The sequence below is a fragment of the Macaca fascicularis genome, chromosome 4, assembly GCF_037993035.2.
Source record: "Macaca fascicularis isolate 582-1 chromosome 4, T2T-MFA8v1.1".
Lineage (NCBI taxonomy): Eukaryota > Metazoa > Chordata > Mammalia > Primates > Cercopithecidae > Macaca > Macaca fascicularis.
In genome coordinates, this window is record NC_088378.1 from 127,116,452 (window position 1) to 127,135,190 (window position 18,739).

Sequence of the window (18,739 nt, forward strand, 5' to 3'; positions counted from 1 at the left end):
AGGTACACTGGAGCGGCAGTGACTTCAGAGACTGAGGTAATCTGGGCGGAACCCCTGCCCCCGGGGACATCGGCCCAGAAGGCCGAATTGATAGCGCTCACCCAAGCTCTTACCTTAGGGGCGAGGAAAAAGCTGACGGTATATACAGACAGCCGATATGCTTTTGCAACAGCGCATATACATGGGGCCATTTACAGGGAGCGGGGGTTACTGATGGCTGAAGAAAAAGAGATAAAAAACAAGCAAGAAATCCTAGCCCTGCTAACAGCCCTATGGAGGCCAGAAAAGTTAGCCACTGTGCATTGCCCAGGGCATCAGAAACTAACTACTCCAACTGCTCAAGGCAACTTTCTGGCAGACCAAACTGCAAGAAAGGTGGCGAAGGCTCCCAGCCAACTCCTTGCACTCCAGCTCCCTGACCCGGGCCCCCGGGACTTGCCATATTTCCCTGATTATTCAGAACAAGATCTCCAGTGGATTGACAAGCTTCCCCTGAAACAGATCCAGAATGGGTGGTGGACTGATACTAATGACCAAACCATCCTACCAGAAAAATTAGGACAACAAGTGTTAGAACACATCCACCGAACCACCCACCTGGGTGCTCGGCAGATGATAGACCTGATCAGACGCTCTAAGCTCAAATTCAGACATACAGCCGAGATGGCCAGCAACATCGTGACAAGTTGCAAAGTCTGTCAGCTTAACAACGCCTATCCCCAATCCCAGGCTGCAACGGGAACAAGGCTCAGGGGAACCAGGCCCGGTATCTACTGGGAAGTAGATTTTACTGAGATAAAGCCAGGAAAATACGGGTATCGGTACTTACTTGTCTTTGTAGATATTTTTTCAGAGTGGACTGAAGCATTCCCCACCAAGAAAGAAACTGCTCAGGTTGTAGCAAAGAAAATCCTGGAAGATATCCTCCCCAGGTATGGCTTCCCCATCCAGATAGGGTCAGATAATGGGCCGGCCTTCGTCACTAAGGTAAGTCAGGATTTGGCTTCCATCCTTGGGGCAAATTAGAAACTACATTGCGCTTACAGGCCCCAGAGTTCAGGACAGGTAGAGAGAATGAATCGGACCTTAAAAGAGACCTTAACTAAATTAACTATGGAGAATGGCGCTAATTGGGTGGTCCTTCTCCCCTACGCTCTGTTCCGGGCCCGTAATACCCCTTACAGACTGGGCCTTACTCCTTATGAAATTATGTATGGCAGACCCCCACCCTTAGTTCCCGGCCTAAAAGATGATCTGCTCAAGTCTGAAACAGAAAATGTCTCTGAACTCTTATTTTCCCTACAAGCCTTGCAGAAAATTCATCAAGAAATCTGGCCCAAGCTGAAGGAACTATACGAGACCGGTCCTCCGCCGACACCCCATCCGTACCAGCCGGGAGACTGGGTCCTGGTCAAGCGACACCGACAAGAGACCCTAGAACCCAGGTGGAAAGGACCACTCCAGGTACTCCTAACCACACCCACCGCCCTGAAGGTAGAAGGCATCGCATCGTAGATCCACTACTCCCATGTCAAACCAGTGGACCCAACCTCCGATCTTCTGGGACCAATCACGGCGGTGGCTGAAGCACCGGACACGTGGACTGTGGACAGAGCTAGGAACAACCCCTTAAAACTCACCCTGCGCCGGCAGCATAGCTCACTGCAAACATGCAGTTAGGTAGTCTAACCCTAACGTTAGTCGCCCTAGTGGCCGCTAAAGAAATCACAAAACCAGCTCATAATCCCTTTGTCTGGAGATTCTGGCTTTATGAAAACCGAACCCACCCTGGACAACCTCATAAGCCCGGAAAATTATTGGCCAGTGCTGATTGCCCTTCCTCAGGGTGCAACAGCCCAATTCTACTAAATTTTACTGGTTTTCAAATAGCCAAACCTATGACACCAATAATATGCTTTGAGTTTGATCAGACTAAATACAATTGTAAACACTATTGGTGGCACCAAAATGCCGGCTGTCCTTATAACTATTGTAACATCTATAGACCCCGTTACTGGGGAGAGAGAAAACAGTTAGACCCTAAGTGGCCCTTCCATCACACACGGGATAGAGACTTTTCATATACATGAATAGTTAGAGACCCCTGGAACTCCCGCTGGACCACGCCTCAACATGGGGCTGTATACTACTCCCCCTCCTCCACATGGCCTAGCAGTCACCTCTATCTGTGGCGAGGCCTAGTGCAAGTACTGCCCCTGGTCCACGGGAATATCCAACGACAGGAAAACAGACTAACACAAGACTTACGTCCTTTCTCCTGGTTAAAGTTATTACAAGAAGGACTAGAACTTGCTAACCTTACAGGACTTCATAGCCTGTCTGGCTGCTTTCTGTGCGCCACTCTAGGGCGTCCACCGCTAACCGCTGTCCCTCTGCCATGGGGATCCTCTACCTTTGCCCAAGCTAACAACCTCCGAAACCTCTCGTATGCTCCTATCCTGAACGTGCCCCTATACCTAAACCCCAGTCAGGAGAAGTTTCCCTACTGTTTCTCAGGAACCAATTCCAGCCTCTGCAGCATCACTGCAACGCCCCCTAATATCACCTTAAGGGCTCCATCAGGCATATTCTTCTGGTGTAATGGAACCTTATCTAAGAACCTACCTAGTCCTTCTGTTAATAACCTACTGTGTCTCCCTGTCACATTAGTTCCCCGGTTGACTCTACTAACTGCTGGCGAGTTCCTAGGGTATACCGGTAACTGGACTAGTGCTGTTATTCACCCAGACCCTAGACCAAGACCTGCACGAGCCATATTTCTCCCCCTCATTGCAGGAATCTCCCTCACCGCATCCTTCATTGCGGCCGGACTGGCGGGGGGAGCCCTAGGTCACACCCTCATAGAAAGTAACAAGTTGTACCAACAATTTGCCGTTGCTATGGAGGAGTCGGCTGAGTCCCTTGCCTCCCTTCAGCGGCAGCTCACATCCCTAGCTCAGGTAACCTTGCAGAACCGGAGAGCCCTAGACCTACTCACTGCAGAAAAAGGTGGTACATGTATATTTCTAAAAGAAGACTGTTGTTTCTACATAAATGAATCAGGACTTGTAGAGGACCGGGTCCAACAGTTACGCAAGTTAAGCACTGAAGTAAAAACACAGCAGTTTGCTTCAGCTGCAGACCAATGGTGGAATTCCTCTATGTTTTCTCTGTTAGCCCCCTTCCTTGGACCCCTGCTAAGTCTACTATTTCTGCTTACCGTAGGACCTTGTGTTGTTAACAGAATTTTACAATTTGTTAGGGAAAAATTTGACACCGTACAACTCATGGTCCTCAGAGCCCAATACCAACCTGTAAATGCTGAAACAAAATCAGACTTATAAGACCCAAGATTGGCTCTAAAGATACCTAAAAAGAAGGGGGGAATGAAAGGAGCTGGGCACATTCCTCAGCCCCCAGGCTTCAAAACTCCCTGAGCCCAGTACAAACACCACCTGGAAAGTCTCCGATAAGGAGACAGCCGTTCAAGGTTACTGAAAGCGCAGGAGCCAAAAGAATTTCTTTGTTCCCCTGCAACTTTCGGGCTATAAAAAGCAAATGCTCGCATTGATCGGGGCCCTCTTGTATACTGTGTAAAGGAGGGACCAGGTTCGAACTTGTAGTAAAGATCCTTGCCGCTTGGCTTTGACTCTGGACTCTGGTGGTCTTCTTTGGGGAACAAACGGTCTGGGCATAACATAATGATTTCATAAGAAAAGCTATTCACAATATTAAAGATGGAAAACAAGTTACAAAACAGTATCTATGAGTAACTTCCAGCATGACAGCATGAGGAACTCCATAAACTCACTACCCAGGAAGAATAGTGAAAATTATATATATTTTAAAAACAACCAATTGAAGTCTCTGAAGAGGATCTGAAGCAGATACAGCAACTATATAAACATTAAATCAAGACAATCTACTTAAACTCAGTAAGAAACACGAGAATCTAATATTTAAATCAAGACCCACTCCCTCCTTCCCCCCAGCTCAGAGAAACAGAGACCCCACTCCACACAAGTGCAGCCAAGAACCCAGGGCTCCTTCTACCCTCCAGCTCCCAGCAGAAGGGCTTTCATTCCAGGAGGAGCAGGACATCAGTATTTCTGGTGGCAAAGTTCCATCAAGAGTGGCTGAGAAGCGGCCTTCCTTCCTCCACCCAAACAGAAGTCCTAGCTTTGGATACAATGCTGCTGAGAATACTGGAGCCCTGATAGCCTGTGAGGGTTCCACACTGGGGGTGGACAGGGAGGGCAAGCCAAGGAAACCTTGGGCTGCTGTCCATCCCCCACTTCCCACCAAACACTCAGCTAATAAAGTAGGGCTGTCACTTGGAGACATGCCCTGTCAGAGCCCTGGGGAAGAAGCAGGATATAGAACTGAGCTCCACATTTCTCCTCAAACAAAAGGACTTCATTTGCAACAGAGTGTAGAGAAGTTCAAGCCTAAGGGCACTCTCAAAAACAGTGGAAGTTCTGGTAAAAGGCAAGCTGGGAAAACACTTGACAGACTCCATGGAGATATCAGTGAATCTGTAGGCCTAGTAGTTTGCCAGAGAGAAACAGGGAATAAGAGCTGGGAGGAGCCCTCCCGGGGTGAGAATAAATCTCAAACATTGACATCAGGAAGCATCCCTTGAAAGGAGCCCAAATTTGACTGGATCAATTTGTAGTGCAACTCATGCCCCAAGACATTGTTGAAAACACAGCAAACAGCTGGCAATCAGCGAAACTTAACAGGGAAAGGAACGTCAAAGAGAGACCTGCCCAAACCATGCCATCTCAGGGTGTCTGTGAGCATACACAAGACTGCCTCCCTGGGGAGCAACATCAGATGCTTCACATTTCTCACAGGAGGGGAGGGAAGAATTAGATAGACTAAAATTGGCCAGACACGCTGGCTCATGCCTGTAATCCCAGGACTTTGGGAGGCCAAGGCAAGTGGATCATCTGAGGTCAGGAATTCAAGACCAGCCTTGCCAACATGGGGAAACCCTGTCTCTATTAAAAACATAAAAATTAACCAGGCACGGTAGAGAGTGCCTGTAATCCCAGCTACTCTGGAGGCTGAAGCAAGAGACCTACCTGAACCCAGGAGGCAGAGGTTGCAGTGAGTCGAGATCATGCCACTGCACTCCAGCCTGGGTGACAGAGCGAGACTCCATCTCAAAAACATAAAATAAAATAAAATAAACCAGTCACCAAACAAGTAAACAAGCAAATAATAAATGAAGGCTGGGGAATTACCCAAAATTGCTACAATATATCATCTTAAATGTCTCGTTTCCAACAAGAAATTTAAGACATGCAAAGAAACAGGAAAGAATGCCCCAAATGCTAGAAAAACTGCAAGCAACAGAAACTGCCTGACAGTGCAACCAGATGTCAGATTAACAGACTTGAAAGTAGCCATTATGTTCCAAGAACAAAAGAAAACCAAGAAGTAAAGGAAGGTATGATAACAATGTTGCATCAAATAGAGAATATCAGTAAAGAGATAAAAATGCGCCGGGCGCGGTGGCTCAAGCCTGTAATCCCAGCACTTTGGGAGGCCGAGGCGGGTGGATCACGAGGTCAGGAGATCGAGACCATCCTGGCTAACATGGTGAAACCCTGTCTCTACTAAAAATACAAAAAACTAGCCGGGCGCGGTGGCGGGCGCCTGTAGTCCCAGCTACTCGGAGGCTGAGGCGGGAGAATGGCATGAACCCGGGAGGCGGAGCTTGCAGTGAGCCGAGATCGCGCCACTGCACTCCAGCCTGGGTGACAGAGCGAGACTCTGTCTCAAAAAAAAAAAAAAAAAAAAAGAGAGATAAAAATGCTTAAAAAGAAACAAATGGAAATTCTCAAATTGAAAAGCACAAAGCTGATCAGCTAACTTAGAAAGGGAATGAAATAACAAAAATGAAAAAAAATTTACGTAATTAAAAAAAAAAAAAAGTGGCCAGGCGTGGTGGCTCACACTGTAATCCCAGCACTTTGGACAGTCGAGGCAGGCGGATTACCTGAGGTCAGGAGTTTGAGACCAGCCTGGCCAACCTGGTGAAATTCTCTCTACTAAAAATACAAAATCAGCCAAGTATGGTGGCACACGCCTGTAGTCCCAGCTACACGGGAGGCTGAGGCAGGAGAACCGCTTGAACCCGGCAGGTGGAGGTTGCAGTGAGCAGAGATCGTGCCACTGCACTACAGCCAGGGTGACAGAGCAAAGCTGTCTAAAAGAAAAAAAAAAAAAGTACAGGCTGAGCACGCTGGCTCACGCGTGTAATCTCAGCACTTTGGGAGGCCAAGGTGGGCAGATCACGAGGTCAAGAGACCGAGACCATCCTGGCCAACATGGTGAAACCCCGTCTCTACTAAAAATACAAAAAATTAGCTGGGTGTGGTGGCAGATGCCTGTAGTCCCAACTACTCAGGAGGCTGAGGCAGGAAAATGGCATGAACCCTGGAGGCGGAGCTTGCAGTGAGCCTAGATCGCGCCACTGCACTCCAACCTGGCAACAGAGCGAGATTCTGTCTCAAAAAAACAAAACAAAACAAAGTACAAAGCTGAAATGTAAACTTCACTGAAGAGTCTCAACAGTAGATGTGAACTGGCAGAAGAATTAACAAACTTTAAGAGAGAGCAGTAACAATTATGCAATCTAAACAGAGAAAAAGAATGAAGAAATATGAATAGAGCCTCAGAGAAATATGTGGCACTATTAAATGCACCAACATAAGCATAACAGGGGTACCAAAGGAGAGAAGTGAAAGTAGCAGAATTAAATATTTGCAGATACATAACGGCTGAAATTTTGAAAAATTTATTGAAAAACATTAATCTACATATCCAGTAAGCTCAATGAACTCCAAGTAAGATAAACAAAAAGAAATCTACAAACAGACACATCATATTAAAAATGTTGAACGTCAAAGACGAGAAGATTTAAAAGCAGTAAGACAAACCAGTCACAGTGGCTCGCACCTGCAATCCCAGCACTTTGGGAGGCCAAGAAAAGAGGATAGCTTGAGGTCAGGAGTTCAAGACCAGTCTGGGCAACACAGCGAGACTCCGTCTCGACAAAAAAATTTTTTTTTTATTTAGGTGGGAATGGTGGTGTGCATCTGTAGATGCAGCTACTCAGGGAGCTAAGGCAAAGGACTGCTTGAGCCCAGGTGTTCAGGGCTGCAGTGAACTCTGCACTACAGCCTAGGCAACAAAGACCCTCTCTTAAAAAAAATTAAAATTAAAATTAAAAGCAGTATGACAAAAATGATTCAACACTTACAAGGAAATCTCAGTAAGATTTACAGCTGACTTCTCATTAAAACTACAGTATGATCCAACTTTGTATAAATGTTTGTGTACATATATACACATAAATGCACATCTATGTTGAGAGAGAGAAAGGTTTAGAAAAATATATTTCAAATTTTAAAGTAATTTCATTTATAAATAATGGAAATAAAGACTTCAAACCACATTAGAAAACCTTTACATCATAACGCTAAATGAATATAACCAAGCCATATAACATTATATCACCTATGTCCCAAAATGAGAACATTAACAATACTGGAAGGAAAAATGTGTTACTTTTATAATCAATAAAAAACTGCTTTAAGTTGTAAGGTAGATTTGTAATTTAACATTTTAAAGCAAACAGCCCTGCACTGCACTTTGCATAGAGGCCAATCCAGCCTGTTACAATATAACTTATAAAGATGTGTAGATTCTACAAGAATGCCTACAAGAAATTATAGGGTAAATTAAAATCTGCAAATTTTATTTAAAGCAATCAATGCTAGTCACACTTGGAGATTTTTCACATATGCATTTGCTGTGTCCCTGGCCCAAACCACATGGTTAAACGGCTCTAAAAATTTGGTCCCCTACAACCATGGATAAAAATGGAAAAGTGATTTTTTTTCAACCTTACTCACAGTACCTAACTCTAAAGAGTACACAGAATAGAGAGGTGGCCAAGAATGGTAGAAAAGTTAGTACCTCCTCTTGGTTTCTGTTTACTGTCCCAGGCAGCTAATACCCCCAAATAAGCTAACTATTCTAGGCTAGCAATGGGCCAGCTCTGTCAACATGCATCCTGAGGCATTAAAAAATCCTCCATCCCAGGATCTGGCACTTCAAAGCCATTAATTACAACACAATGCTAGTCATCAGGTCAAGAAGAACCAGCAGGCCAACCTGGGGGCCACAAGGGGCACTCTATAGAATAGGGAGGTTATTCTAGGGCCTGAATCCCAGAAGCTAATAAGCTGTTACGCAGTCCAGATTTGCTCTTTAGTGACATCATCCTGGTTTCTGGGCTATTAGAACTGATATCATGGACTTAGCCAAAAGGAAAAAAGGGGAAAGAGAAGAAAATCCTGGGTGAAAGACAATGTGTAATATATATTCATTTACTTTTTAAATACAGATTTCTATGAGGACCTAAAATTTGGTTCTAGGCTCATTAATTCCCTCTTTGTTCAGCCAAGTTTCCTGTTTCACAGCCAGTGCCTTTCCAATACCAATCAAGGAAAGTAACTAATTGGCAGTCATACAAAAGACACATAATCTTGTGTGTCCTACAGTCATCTGACTCCAAAATAGCTACAACAAATGAATATCTCATATGCCAACAGAACACACTCAACATACTGGATAAACTGGGCATTACTTCTGCTATAGCTTAAATTTTTTTTGAAATATGGTTTTCTATAACTATTCTGAAATGGTTAGGAGAAAAAAACACAAGATATTTTCAGAGAAATAAAGAAGGTAAAGAATACTAGTGAAATGGGAACTGGACAATTCCAATTATCATTCACCCAACAGGGTTAATAAATCATGCAGTTTTATTGGTCCTAAGGATGCCTAGAATAATTATTGAACTGTGAATGCAGACAAGCACACTGTGACATTGTGAAATAACGTATTTGGTCTTCATCCGTGTTTCCAACAATACAGCTCCTAAAATCCTGGGACTCTTCCAAGTGATAAGTGTCTTTCTGCATGTTAATGAGTTGACTGATAGCTGGCAGTCACCAGAAAGACCACGGCAGGACTAGAGGGGTTGGGACTTTCAGCTCCCCGCCTCCAACCTCAGGAGAGGGGAGAAGGGCTGAAGATTGAGTTGATAAGCAATGGCCAATGACGTAATGAACCTTGCCTATTTAATGAAGCCTCCATAAAAACCCAAAAGGACAGGGTCTGGAGAACTTGTGGGCAGCCAAATACATAGGGGCTTCCAAAAAGGTGAACAAGAACACACCCACTTGCTGAGAGGGTGGCATACCCCAGCTTCAATGGGACATAAGCACCGGCACTCAGGACCCTTCCGGGCTTCACCCTGTGTGTCTCTTCATGTGAATGTTAATTTGTATCCTTAAAATATCCTTTGTAATAAACCAGTAAATGTGGGTGTTTCCCTGAGTTCTGTGAGCCCTCTAGCAAATGAATGGAACCCGAGGTGGGGGCAGTGGAACCTGGCTCATTGGTCACAAACACAAGCAAAATAACCTGGGGCGGCCGGGCGCGGTGGCTCAAGCCTGTAATCCCAGCACTTTGGGAGGCCGAGATGGGCGGATCACGAGGTCAGGAGATCGAGACCTTCCTGGCTAACACAGTGAAACCCCGGCTCTACTAAAAATAATACAAAAAACTAGCCGGGCGAGGTGGCGGGCACCTGTAGTCCCAGCTACTTGGGAGGCTGAGGCAGGAGAATGGCGTGAACCCGGGAGGCGGAGCTTGCAGTGAGCCCAGAACGCGCCACTGCACTCCAGCCTGGGCGACGGAGCAAGACTCCGTCTCAAAAAAATAAATAAATAACCTGGGGCTTAGGGTCAGCATCAAAACTGGGGTTCAGTCTTGTGGGACTAAGTCCTCAACCTGTAAGATATGGAGCTATCTCCAGGAAAACAGTATTAGAATTAACTGAAATAGAGGACACCCAGCTATCCACTGCAGAATTGACTGCCTGCTTGCTGGTGGGGCGGGAAAAAAAAAAAAAAAAAAACACATATCTGGTCACAGAAGTATTCCGTGTTGATCATTACATGAGAAAAACACTTTGCTTTTTATTCCTATATACACACATACCTTGCTTCTTCCAATTGCTTTTCTCTTGCTTTCCTCTTGGCCTTCTTTCCCTGAGTATTAGCCAAGCGGGCTCTGGCTTCAGAAAGCATCTCAAGTTCATCTGCCAAAATTAAAAGAAGAAAAACTAAGTATTTTCTTAGATCTTACATACTTCAGAAGCAAAGTATGTAAGAGACAGACACTCTATTGCTCAAAATGAGAAAAAAAAAAATACTGATTTTATGATGTAGCATAATGGAAACAGCTTGAGTTTTGAAGTCAAAGAACCTAGGTTAAAAATCAGGCCCACCACTTGCTAGCTATGTGACCTTAGTCACTTACTTACCCTCCCTAAGCATGTTTCCCTATAAAATTGGAATAACAATTCCTATTTCACAAGGATTTTCAGAAGAGCTAAGTAAAATGAAATATGTAAAGCATCCAGCAAGTATTCATTAAACAGCAGCTACAATTATTATATCCTTCATTATCATCAACTAACTGGCACAGCACAAATTGTGAAACAGGGTAAAAACTATTTAATTATGAGAGAATTGCTATCATTAGATACTTTTTTTTCCCCTCAGAACAATTTCTCTCCTCCAATACATTTTTCATGGCTCTATAGAACAGAATAACACATGCCACTATTGATGCCTTAGAACAATTCCTATGCAAGGCTGTCCAATTAAATCACATGGGAACTTGTAAAATACTCAGATTCCAAGATAACTGCTCTTCCCTTGCCTCCCACACCACCCCAGATGTACTGTCTCAGTACATACAGGAGAAGCCCTGATACTTCTATTTTTAAATGCTCCCCCTGTGATAATGATGCAGCCAGCCTAGCCACAGTCTGCCTTTGGGAACCACTACATTCAAAGTTTACATTTCAGAAACTCAACAAATATTCACTGAGGGCTTCACAACAACCCTGCTAAGGTAAAGCAGGTATTAAGATTCCCCATCTAGCAAGAAAGGGAATTAAAGCTCAGAGAGATTTTATGACTTGTGTAAGGTCAAACAGCTAAGAGGTGGCACACACGGGTTGAAAATCCAATTCCTGATTCTGTTAACTGATACATCATACTTTACACATTTATAGGGTACATGTGAGAGTTTGTTACATGCATAGAATGTATAATGATCAAGTCAGGGTATCTGGGGTATCCATCACCTTGAGTATTTATTTCAGACCTCTCTTCCAGCTACTATGAAATATGTAATACACCATTACTAACTACAGTCACCCAATTATTCTGCTATCAAACATTATAACTTGTTTCTTTCCATCTATGTTTGTACCCATTAACCAACCTCTCTTCATCCTGCTCTCCCACCCACACACCATACCCAGCCTCTGGCATCTATCACTCTATTCTCTACCTCCATGAGATCAACGCTTTTAGCTGCCACATATGAGTGAAAACATGCAGTATTTGTCTCTCTATGCCTGGCTTATTTCACTTAACATAATGACTTCTAGTCCATCCATGTTACTGCAAATGACATGATTTCATTGCTTTTTATGACCAAATAGTATTCGTGTGTGTGTGTGTGTACCACCTTTTTTTTTTTTTTTTTTTTTTTTTTGAGACAGGGTCCTGCTCTGTTGCCCAGGCTGGAGTGCAGTAGCTTGATCTCGCTTCACAGCAAACTCAGCCTCCTGGGCTCAAGTGATTCTCCCACCTCAGCCTCCCCAGTAGCTGTATCTACAGGCATGCGCTACCATACCTGGCTAATTTTTGTATTTTTTATAGAGGCAGGGTTTCACCATGTTGGTCAGGCTGGTCTTGAACTCCTGGGCTCAAGTGATCTGCCCACCTCAGCCTCCCAAAGTGCTGGGATTACAGGCGTGAGCCACCATGCCCAGCCACATTTTCTTTACCCATTCACCCATTAATGGACACTTAAGTTGATTCCATATACTTTCTATTGTGGAATCCCCGATTCAATGCCTCACAGAATCACTGTTAAGTCTCCATCACTGTCTCACAGTGTTGCCTTCTCACACAGAATAAATAACTTGCCTATAGTCAAATAAGTAATTAATAGGAGGACTGAGACTTGTTGTCTGTCTCTATAGAATAGGAATGAGAAATAGAATCCTCAAGGGCTCACCTCTAGCCTCTGAAAAATCTACACAATAGAATCACACTATCAATTTTAAAGACAGGGTCTCATTATGTTGCCCAGGCTGGCCTCCAATTTCTATCTAGGCTCAAGAGGTTATGATGCCCAGACTGGCCTTCAACTCCTGGGCTAAAGAGATCGACCCATCTCAACTTCCTCAGCAGCTAGCACTACAGGCACACACCACCACACCCAGTAACACTGCTTAATTAACTGAACTTAAGAAACAGAAGATGAAGGGGCACTGTTCAGAAAAAGCAACTACTCTATAACAGAAACACTGGACATATTTGGAAAGATACCTAGAATAAGAACACCGCTGACAAAATTGGGGGCCAGGTATAGTGGCTCACACCTATAATCTCAACACTTTGGGAGGCAGAAAAGGGAGGACAGCTTAAGCCCAGGAGTTTGAGACCAGCCTGGGTAACACAGGGAGACCCCATCTCTACAGAAAAATTTAAAAATGAGCCAGGTATAGCGGCATAAATCTGTAGTCTCAACTCCTCAGGAGGCTGCGGTGGGAGGACTGCTTAAGCCCAGGAGGTCAAAACTGCAGTGAACCATAACTGTGCCACTTTATTCCAGCCTGGGTAACAGAGCAAGACCTTGTCTCAGAAAAAAAAAAAAAAAAGAATTCTAAAGTAGAGGAGTTAAGAAAGGAACTAAAAGAGTTACAAAAAGGCCAGAGGAGTTTACAGTTACCAAAGAAATAAATTCCTCAAAGCATACACTTACCCTCATCCATATCAATTGGATCAGGCCGCGCTGGTTTTGTTTCTGGATTTGGATCTATTTCTCCAGGTTTAAGTTTTCGTGGATCATCTGTTGTTTCCTCTTCATTGTCTCTTTGGGCAGCTTTATCCCTAGAAAAAAGCCCATAGGAGTTACTCACACTATAATACCATTTAGTGTTAAAATTACCAGATTTCCAAGTTCTGACACTCTTTTTCCCCCCCTAAGAAAACAATGGATGGGCTTTAACAACATAAAGCCTTTTTACTATCACTTCATCTGAAATAAATGATATTAAAATTTGTTACTTTCAGTGACTGGTTTCAACCACTCTGAAATAGGACCCAAACAGATCCTAGTCACAAATGCAGTACAGCCATACAAATTAAAAAAAAAAAAAAAAACTATTAGTAAAGAACCAAAACGTTCCAGTAGTTAATTCTTAGCAGTGTGATTATGGGTGACTTTTATTTGCTCTTTTACTATTTTTTCCCCGGATTTTTTATGATGAACATGCATGACTTGTATAAATCTTTTAAATTATTATTTTAGGAAGTATATAATAGAAGGCATAATTTTGATCAACCATCTGAGATTTGGAAAATATTATCCAATGGCTTTAGCTTTGGCTTTACTCACATCCATAATTAAAAGTTTAAGAGAAAAAATACTCAAAGTTTATTCAGCCTCTTTCAGAACATATACATATATTCTATGCTCTTTCTGAAGACTCACTTACAGAAGAAATTCATAGTGTTCTAAGCACTGGGCCGCTGTTCTTCCAATGATTGGAGCAATGGTCCTCCACTGAGTTGGCATCAACTTGGCCAAGTGCAAGAGTTTTTCCTCTTCTTCTCTGGACCATTCTGTCTTCTTAATGCTTGGATCCAGCCATTCATACCTATTAAAAATAGATCATTTTATATATTAGTCAGTTACCTGGCATAAACATCGAATTTGCACAATGGATGCACTGACTTCTAGTGTCTGAAAAACAAATGCTCTCATCCTTCAATTACTAAAACTGTTCTTTTTGACAACAGAATATTTGCTGTGTGGTCACACTTAACCCAGCCAATATTCACCATCTCATCACATTCTATTTTATTTTAATTATGCAAGATTAGTAATGGTTTAAAAAGGTTACTTCACTGTATCATGATCATATGCTTTCTTTCTCAACTATCATTTGTTTTTATTTATTTTTACACTTTTCTAGAAATTTTGAAATATTTGGAAGACAATACAACCTCACGTTTTGTACAGTGTTTCCAGTTTTCATACTATTTTCTCATGCTTTGGTTCTCACACCAAGGCTTATTTCTTTAAGCATTTGACTTACACTCACTAAATTCACCGTATCCTTTCATTTGATATGTTTTAAAATTTAAGTAAAACTACTACGACATCCCCTCCGTCTTTCCTAATTCCCCACCCAGCACACCTTTTCCATCCAGTCTACTTAGCTGGATGACAGGCAGGCAAACAGGACTTACGTCCTACCAAATATGAGAGCAGGAACTGGTACCACTAAGACAAACAGAAATCGGGACCATTTCTTCAGCCTAAAAATCATCTTCCTCTTTAACAGCCAATTTCTACATTCTTTTTTTTTCTGAGATGGAAAAAAGCCTCGTTCTGTCACCAAGGCTAGAGTGCAGTGGCACCATCTCAGCTCACTGCAACCTCCACCTCCTGGGTTCAACCGATCCTCCCACTTCAGCCTCCCAAGTAGCCACCACACCGGGCTAATTTTTGTATTTTTAGTAGAGACGGGGTTTTCACCATGTTGGCCAGGCTGGTCTCAAACTCCTGGCCTCAGGTGATCCCAGCCTTGGCCTCCCAAAGTGCTAGGCTTACAGATGTGAGTCACCACACCTGGCCAATCTCTACATTCTGATCCTTTCCCCTACACAGGTGCCGAGGAAATTAGGTCATTCTTGTACAATCCAAAGTATTTTCCTAACGCCACATGAGTTGGGGGATGGTGCTAAATAACTCATGCTAAGAACACACTAAATAGCTTCACGTGTCCACTATCCTATCATTTAAGAGGTGACACTAGCCGGGCGCAGAGGCTCACACCTGTAATCCCAGCACTTCGGGAGGCCGAGGCGGGTGAATCACGAGGTCAGGAGACTGAGACCATCCTGGCTAACACGGTGAAACTCCGTCTCTACGAAAAATACAAAAAAGTAGCAGGGAATGGTGGCAGGAGCCTGTAGTCCCAGCTACTGGGGAGGCTGAGGCAGGAGAACGGCGTGAACCCAGGAAGCGAAGCTTGCAGTGAGCCGAAATCACGGCACTGCACTCCAGCCTGGGCAACAGAGTGAGACTCCGTCTCAAAAAATAAAAATAAAAAAGAGGTGACACCACAGGCTCAGGGCTGGCTTATGTTTTAACATATATAACATATTAAATATGCTTAATATATAACATATTAACTATAAAATATATAATATTTCAACTGCATTATGAGGAAACTCAACTACTGTAGGCTCATTTGGAAAATCAGCCGTTATCACTTATTTCTTTGAGAAAGTAAGTCCTAAAACAGCTAACTTATGCACTTCTAGAACACAATTAATTTACAAGCTGGGGCTCATCTGTCCCTGAAAGTAGACTTTGTATGCTTCACAAAGCACTCTCAAATACATTAACCCATTTAGATGACACCTCACATCTCTATCAGTTAGCATCAAGTATTATTATCCCTAATTGGGAGAAGACAAGGGCAGGGGAGAGGGATAGAAAAATGGCTTGCCTAAGATTACACAGGAAGAAAGTGACAGCTAAGTCAAAAATCCAAATTCCATCTCCCACTCCATGCCTTGTTATATCATGATGTCTGCTTCCTTTGATAAGGTTCACAGAGCTGACATTTTCCATCATCACGATTAAGCTCCTTTTCTGTTTTCCACTTATTAAACTGGTACATACCATCTGGCTTTGCACTGCTTTGCTGATTTTCTATGCAGCAATGAGGCAATCCTAGACCACTGGTTTTTCCCATATTTCATTACCGCTGCTTTCAGAATTTCATCCTAAAAAAATTTGCCAAAGAGTACATTCAGTCACAAAACTCAAAGTGAGAAAACACAAAATTTAAATTAACTCTGATAGGGCTGTTAGACAGACACATAACATGCACATTCACACCCCCTAGGTTAAAAGACTAAGGATGAAAACCTTATTAACTATAATAATAAACAGCAACCAAGGATTAAGAAATTAAGAAGAAATCCCTTAGAAAGACATCTACCCACCCTTACACCACACTCTTCAATAAATTGGGAATGGGAATAGCCCAATCTGAGAAACCCTACTTTACGACAAAGATTAAGAAAAAGTATTCTTCAACGTGTGGCTGTCCTTCTCTTCAAAAAGGACAACTAAAAAACACAACAACAACAAAAAGATATAACTCATTCATTTATAGTCACTCAAAAAACACTTCCGCAACATCTGCCTTGAAACAGGTCTTCAGGAAAGGTCTTATCAAACAGGACATATCCAGGCCTCAAGAAGCAAGTTGGGACTCTGGTGAATGTATTCTCCAATCCAAGCCTCCTGTTTCAAGTTTACACATGGCATTTCCCCGCCAGTCCCTTAACCCTACTTATGACCCAAATCTCAGGTCTAACCTAAGAATTAAATATTTCTACCCCAACCCCACCAGTCAGCTTTCCTTCCAGAGACCCCCCGTCTCTGGATACCATATCACCAGGGCACCCATCACAACGTGGAATGCGCCAATCTCAAGGCAGCCTGGCAAGCCAAGTCACAGACAAGAAGGTTAATGGAGTCACAGATGCATGCACTTGGGCGATTTTACTTCTAGGCTTTTTTTCCCACATTGCATTTGAGGTACATGCTTCTTGAGATACCCCACTCCATCCTCTGCATCTCCCATGATCAAAGATAATGTTTTAAAAAGACTGCAGAGCTTTGACCACTGCATAGGAATCCTACTGTTACTTGATTTTATATCTGTCTCTCCCTCAGAAATCATCTCTTCTCAAATTGAAACAGACTGCTTCCCTCGGAGCAAGCTGAGGCAGTTTTCACTGTCTGTATTTGTAACTCGGTTGCAGTACTACTACACTTAAATACATTTTCAACTAAACAGATACAGCAGATACCTACTCTACTTGATTCATTCTGCAAACACCTGTCAAGCAACCTACTTCATGCTGGTTACTGTCCTAGGTTCTAGGGATACCAAGACCTGGTCCTCTCGCAATGCCATCTGGTGAGGTGAAAGAGGAACCAGCACTTACTCAGAGGCTACTATGTGCCCTACTCTGTTCTAAATATTCCAAACGTATTAACTCGTGTAATCCTCAAGTGAGGTAAGTATTATTATCCCAATTTAGAGAAATTAGAAAACTGAGGCTCTCAGAAGTTAAGAAACTTAACCAGTACCACACAGAGGATGTGATGCTTACAAAAAGACAAAGCGAGCTTTAACAAACGGAAGAAAAAGGTACCATGAGAATACTGGGGGTGCAACTAACTCTTACAAAGATTCCAATAAGTGTTTCTGACCTAGGTTTGAAGGATGATCATAAAGATGTCAAGTGCTAGGAAGGCAAAAGACGTAAAAAAAAGAAGGCATAAAATTTAACGAAAAAAGGACACGGAGCATGAAAAGATATGATGTGCTCCAGAAACTGATAAATTCGGTACACTTTGAACACAAAATGCACTAAAATCTAATTTCTATTTCACTCCCACTCTACTGCCCTTTGGCTCACCAATGGCACTATCCACTACGTTTCTGGAAGCAGAGACTATCCTAAGCAGTTTTTCCTTTCTGGCTTCCATCCAGGCAAAGGCAGTGACAGAAAGAGCCAGACCTTGGGATCTGTCGGGATGGCACACAGGTTATGCCCTGATAACAGGTAACCAGAGAGACGCGGTAACGGGCTCTCTGAACCTGGTACTCAAACTGCTTCCCCTCTGCAAGGAAGTCAATGAAGAAAGTTGTGGCCACGGCAACTTCTTTATTTCTGAGTATCGGACAGAGCCGTGATGCCCGGACTACGGACTAAGAGTGGATGGTGCCCCAGGAGACCAACTCTCGCTGAGTTGGAACTCTGAGTTCCTCCAGGGGCGCGGGGGTGGGAGGGGGCGTATTCAAGTCAACAAAAGTTCACTAAGGGCCTAACAAGTGAGCTTGGAGCTGAGAAGCCAGGTGGTTACATCACGGTCCCTGTCCCACTGGCGCTCGCACAACACGGGTCCGGACACACGGAAAGGGCCCCGACACACGGAAAGGGCCCCGCGGGTCCGCCCCCAGGCTGCCCTCCACGCAGATGCCACAGGGTCTCCTCCTCGCCTACCCAAGCTCCGCGCGCGTGCGCAAAAGCTGCTAGAGGGGAGCGGAGGGCAGCGGACGGCGGGAAAAGGAGACTTACCTCGGTGTTCCTCCACACGCCCCCCTTGATCATAATTCGAGGCATCTTGGCGGCAGGGTGTCTCGGCAAGCAGCCGACAGGAGGTTCAGAGAAGTAGTAACGGCGCTTGGGCCACGGGACTCAAAGCCGCCACTTCCTCCAAGCGCGACCTTCTGCTTTGAAGACCTGCGCAGGCGCAAGGTGGGAGGGGGAAAAGCAAAAAGCAAGTCTCGCGAGATCTGGGGTGGCTGAAAGGGAAAAAGTGTCTTGTGGAAGCTCAGCTGTAGGAAGACTGACAAAAAACCATCAAACCACTCTGGCCAAAGCGCCTTACGCCCCGCGCATGTCCAAAACCGAATGGAAGAAACTACGGCTCTCGCGAGATAGCGGCGGTGAAGCTTGGCTGA

The 18,739-nt window shown here is 43.9% G+C and overlaps 1 protein-coding gene across 2 annotated transcripts in view; it reads right to left on the bottom strand.

The window, feature by feature from the left end:
* The window catches only part of CDC5L (cell division cycle 5 like), a 67,819-nt gene extending 49,299 nt beyond the window's left edge, over nt 1-18,520 (bottom strand). For both annotated transcript variants that reach the window (XR_012433748.1, XM_005552844.5), the window contains exons 1-5: nt 18,354-18,520; nt 15,874-15,977; nt 13,673-13,834; nt 12,937-13,064; nt 10,087-10,186 (exon numbers count right to left, since the gene is read on the bottom strand). Coding sequence is in view for 1 of the 2 variants with exons in the window: in XM_005552844.5 (XP_005552901.1) it covers nt 10,087-10,186; nt 12,937-13,064; nt 13,673-13,834; nt 15,874-15,977; nt 18,354-18,398 (539 nt within the window). In the remaining variant the exon portion in view is untranslated. The remainder of the gene's footprint in view (nt 1-10,086; nt 10,187-12,936; nt 13,065-13,672; nt 13,835-15,873; nt 15,978-18,353) is intronic.
* Between the last annotated feature and the right edge of the window lie 219 nt (nt 18,521-18,739).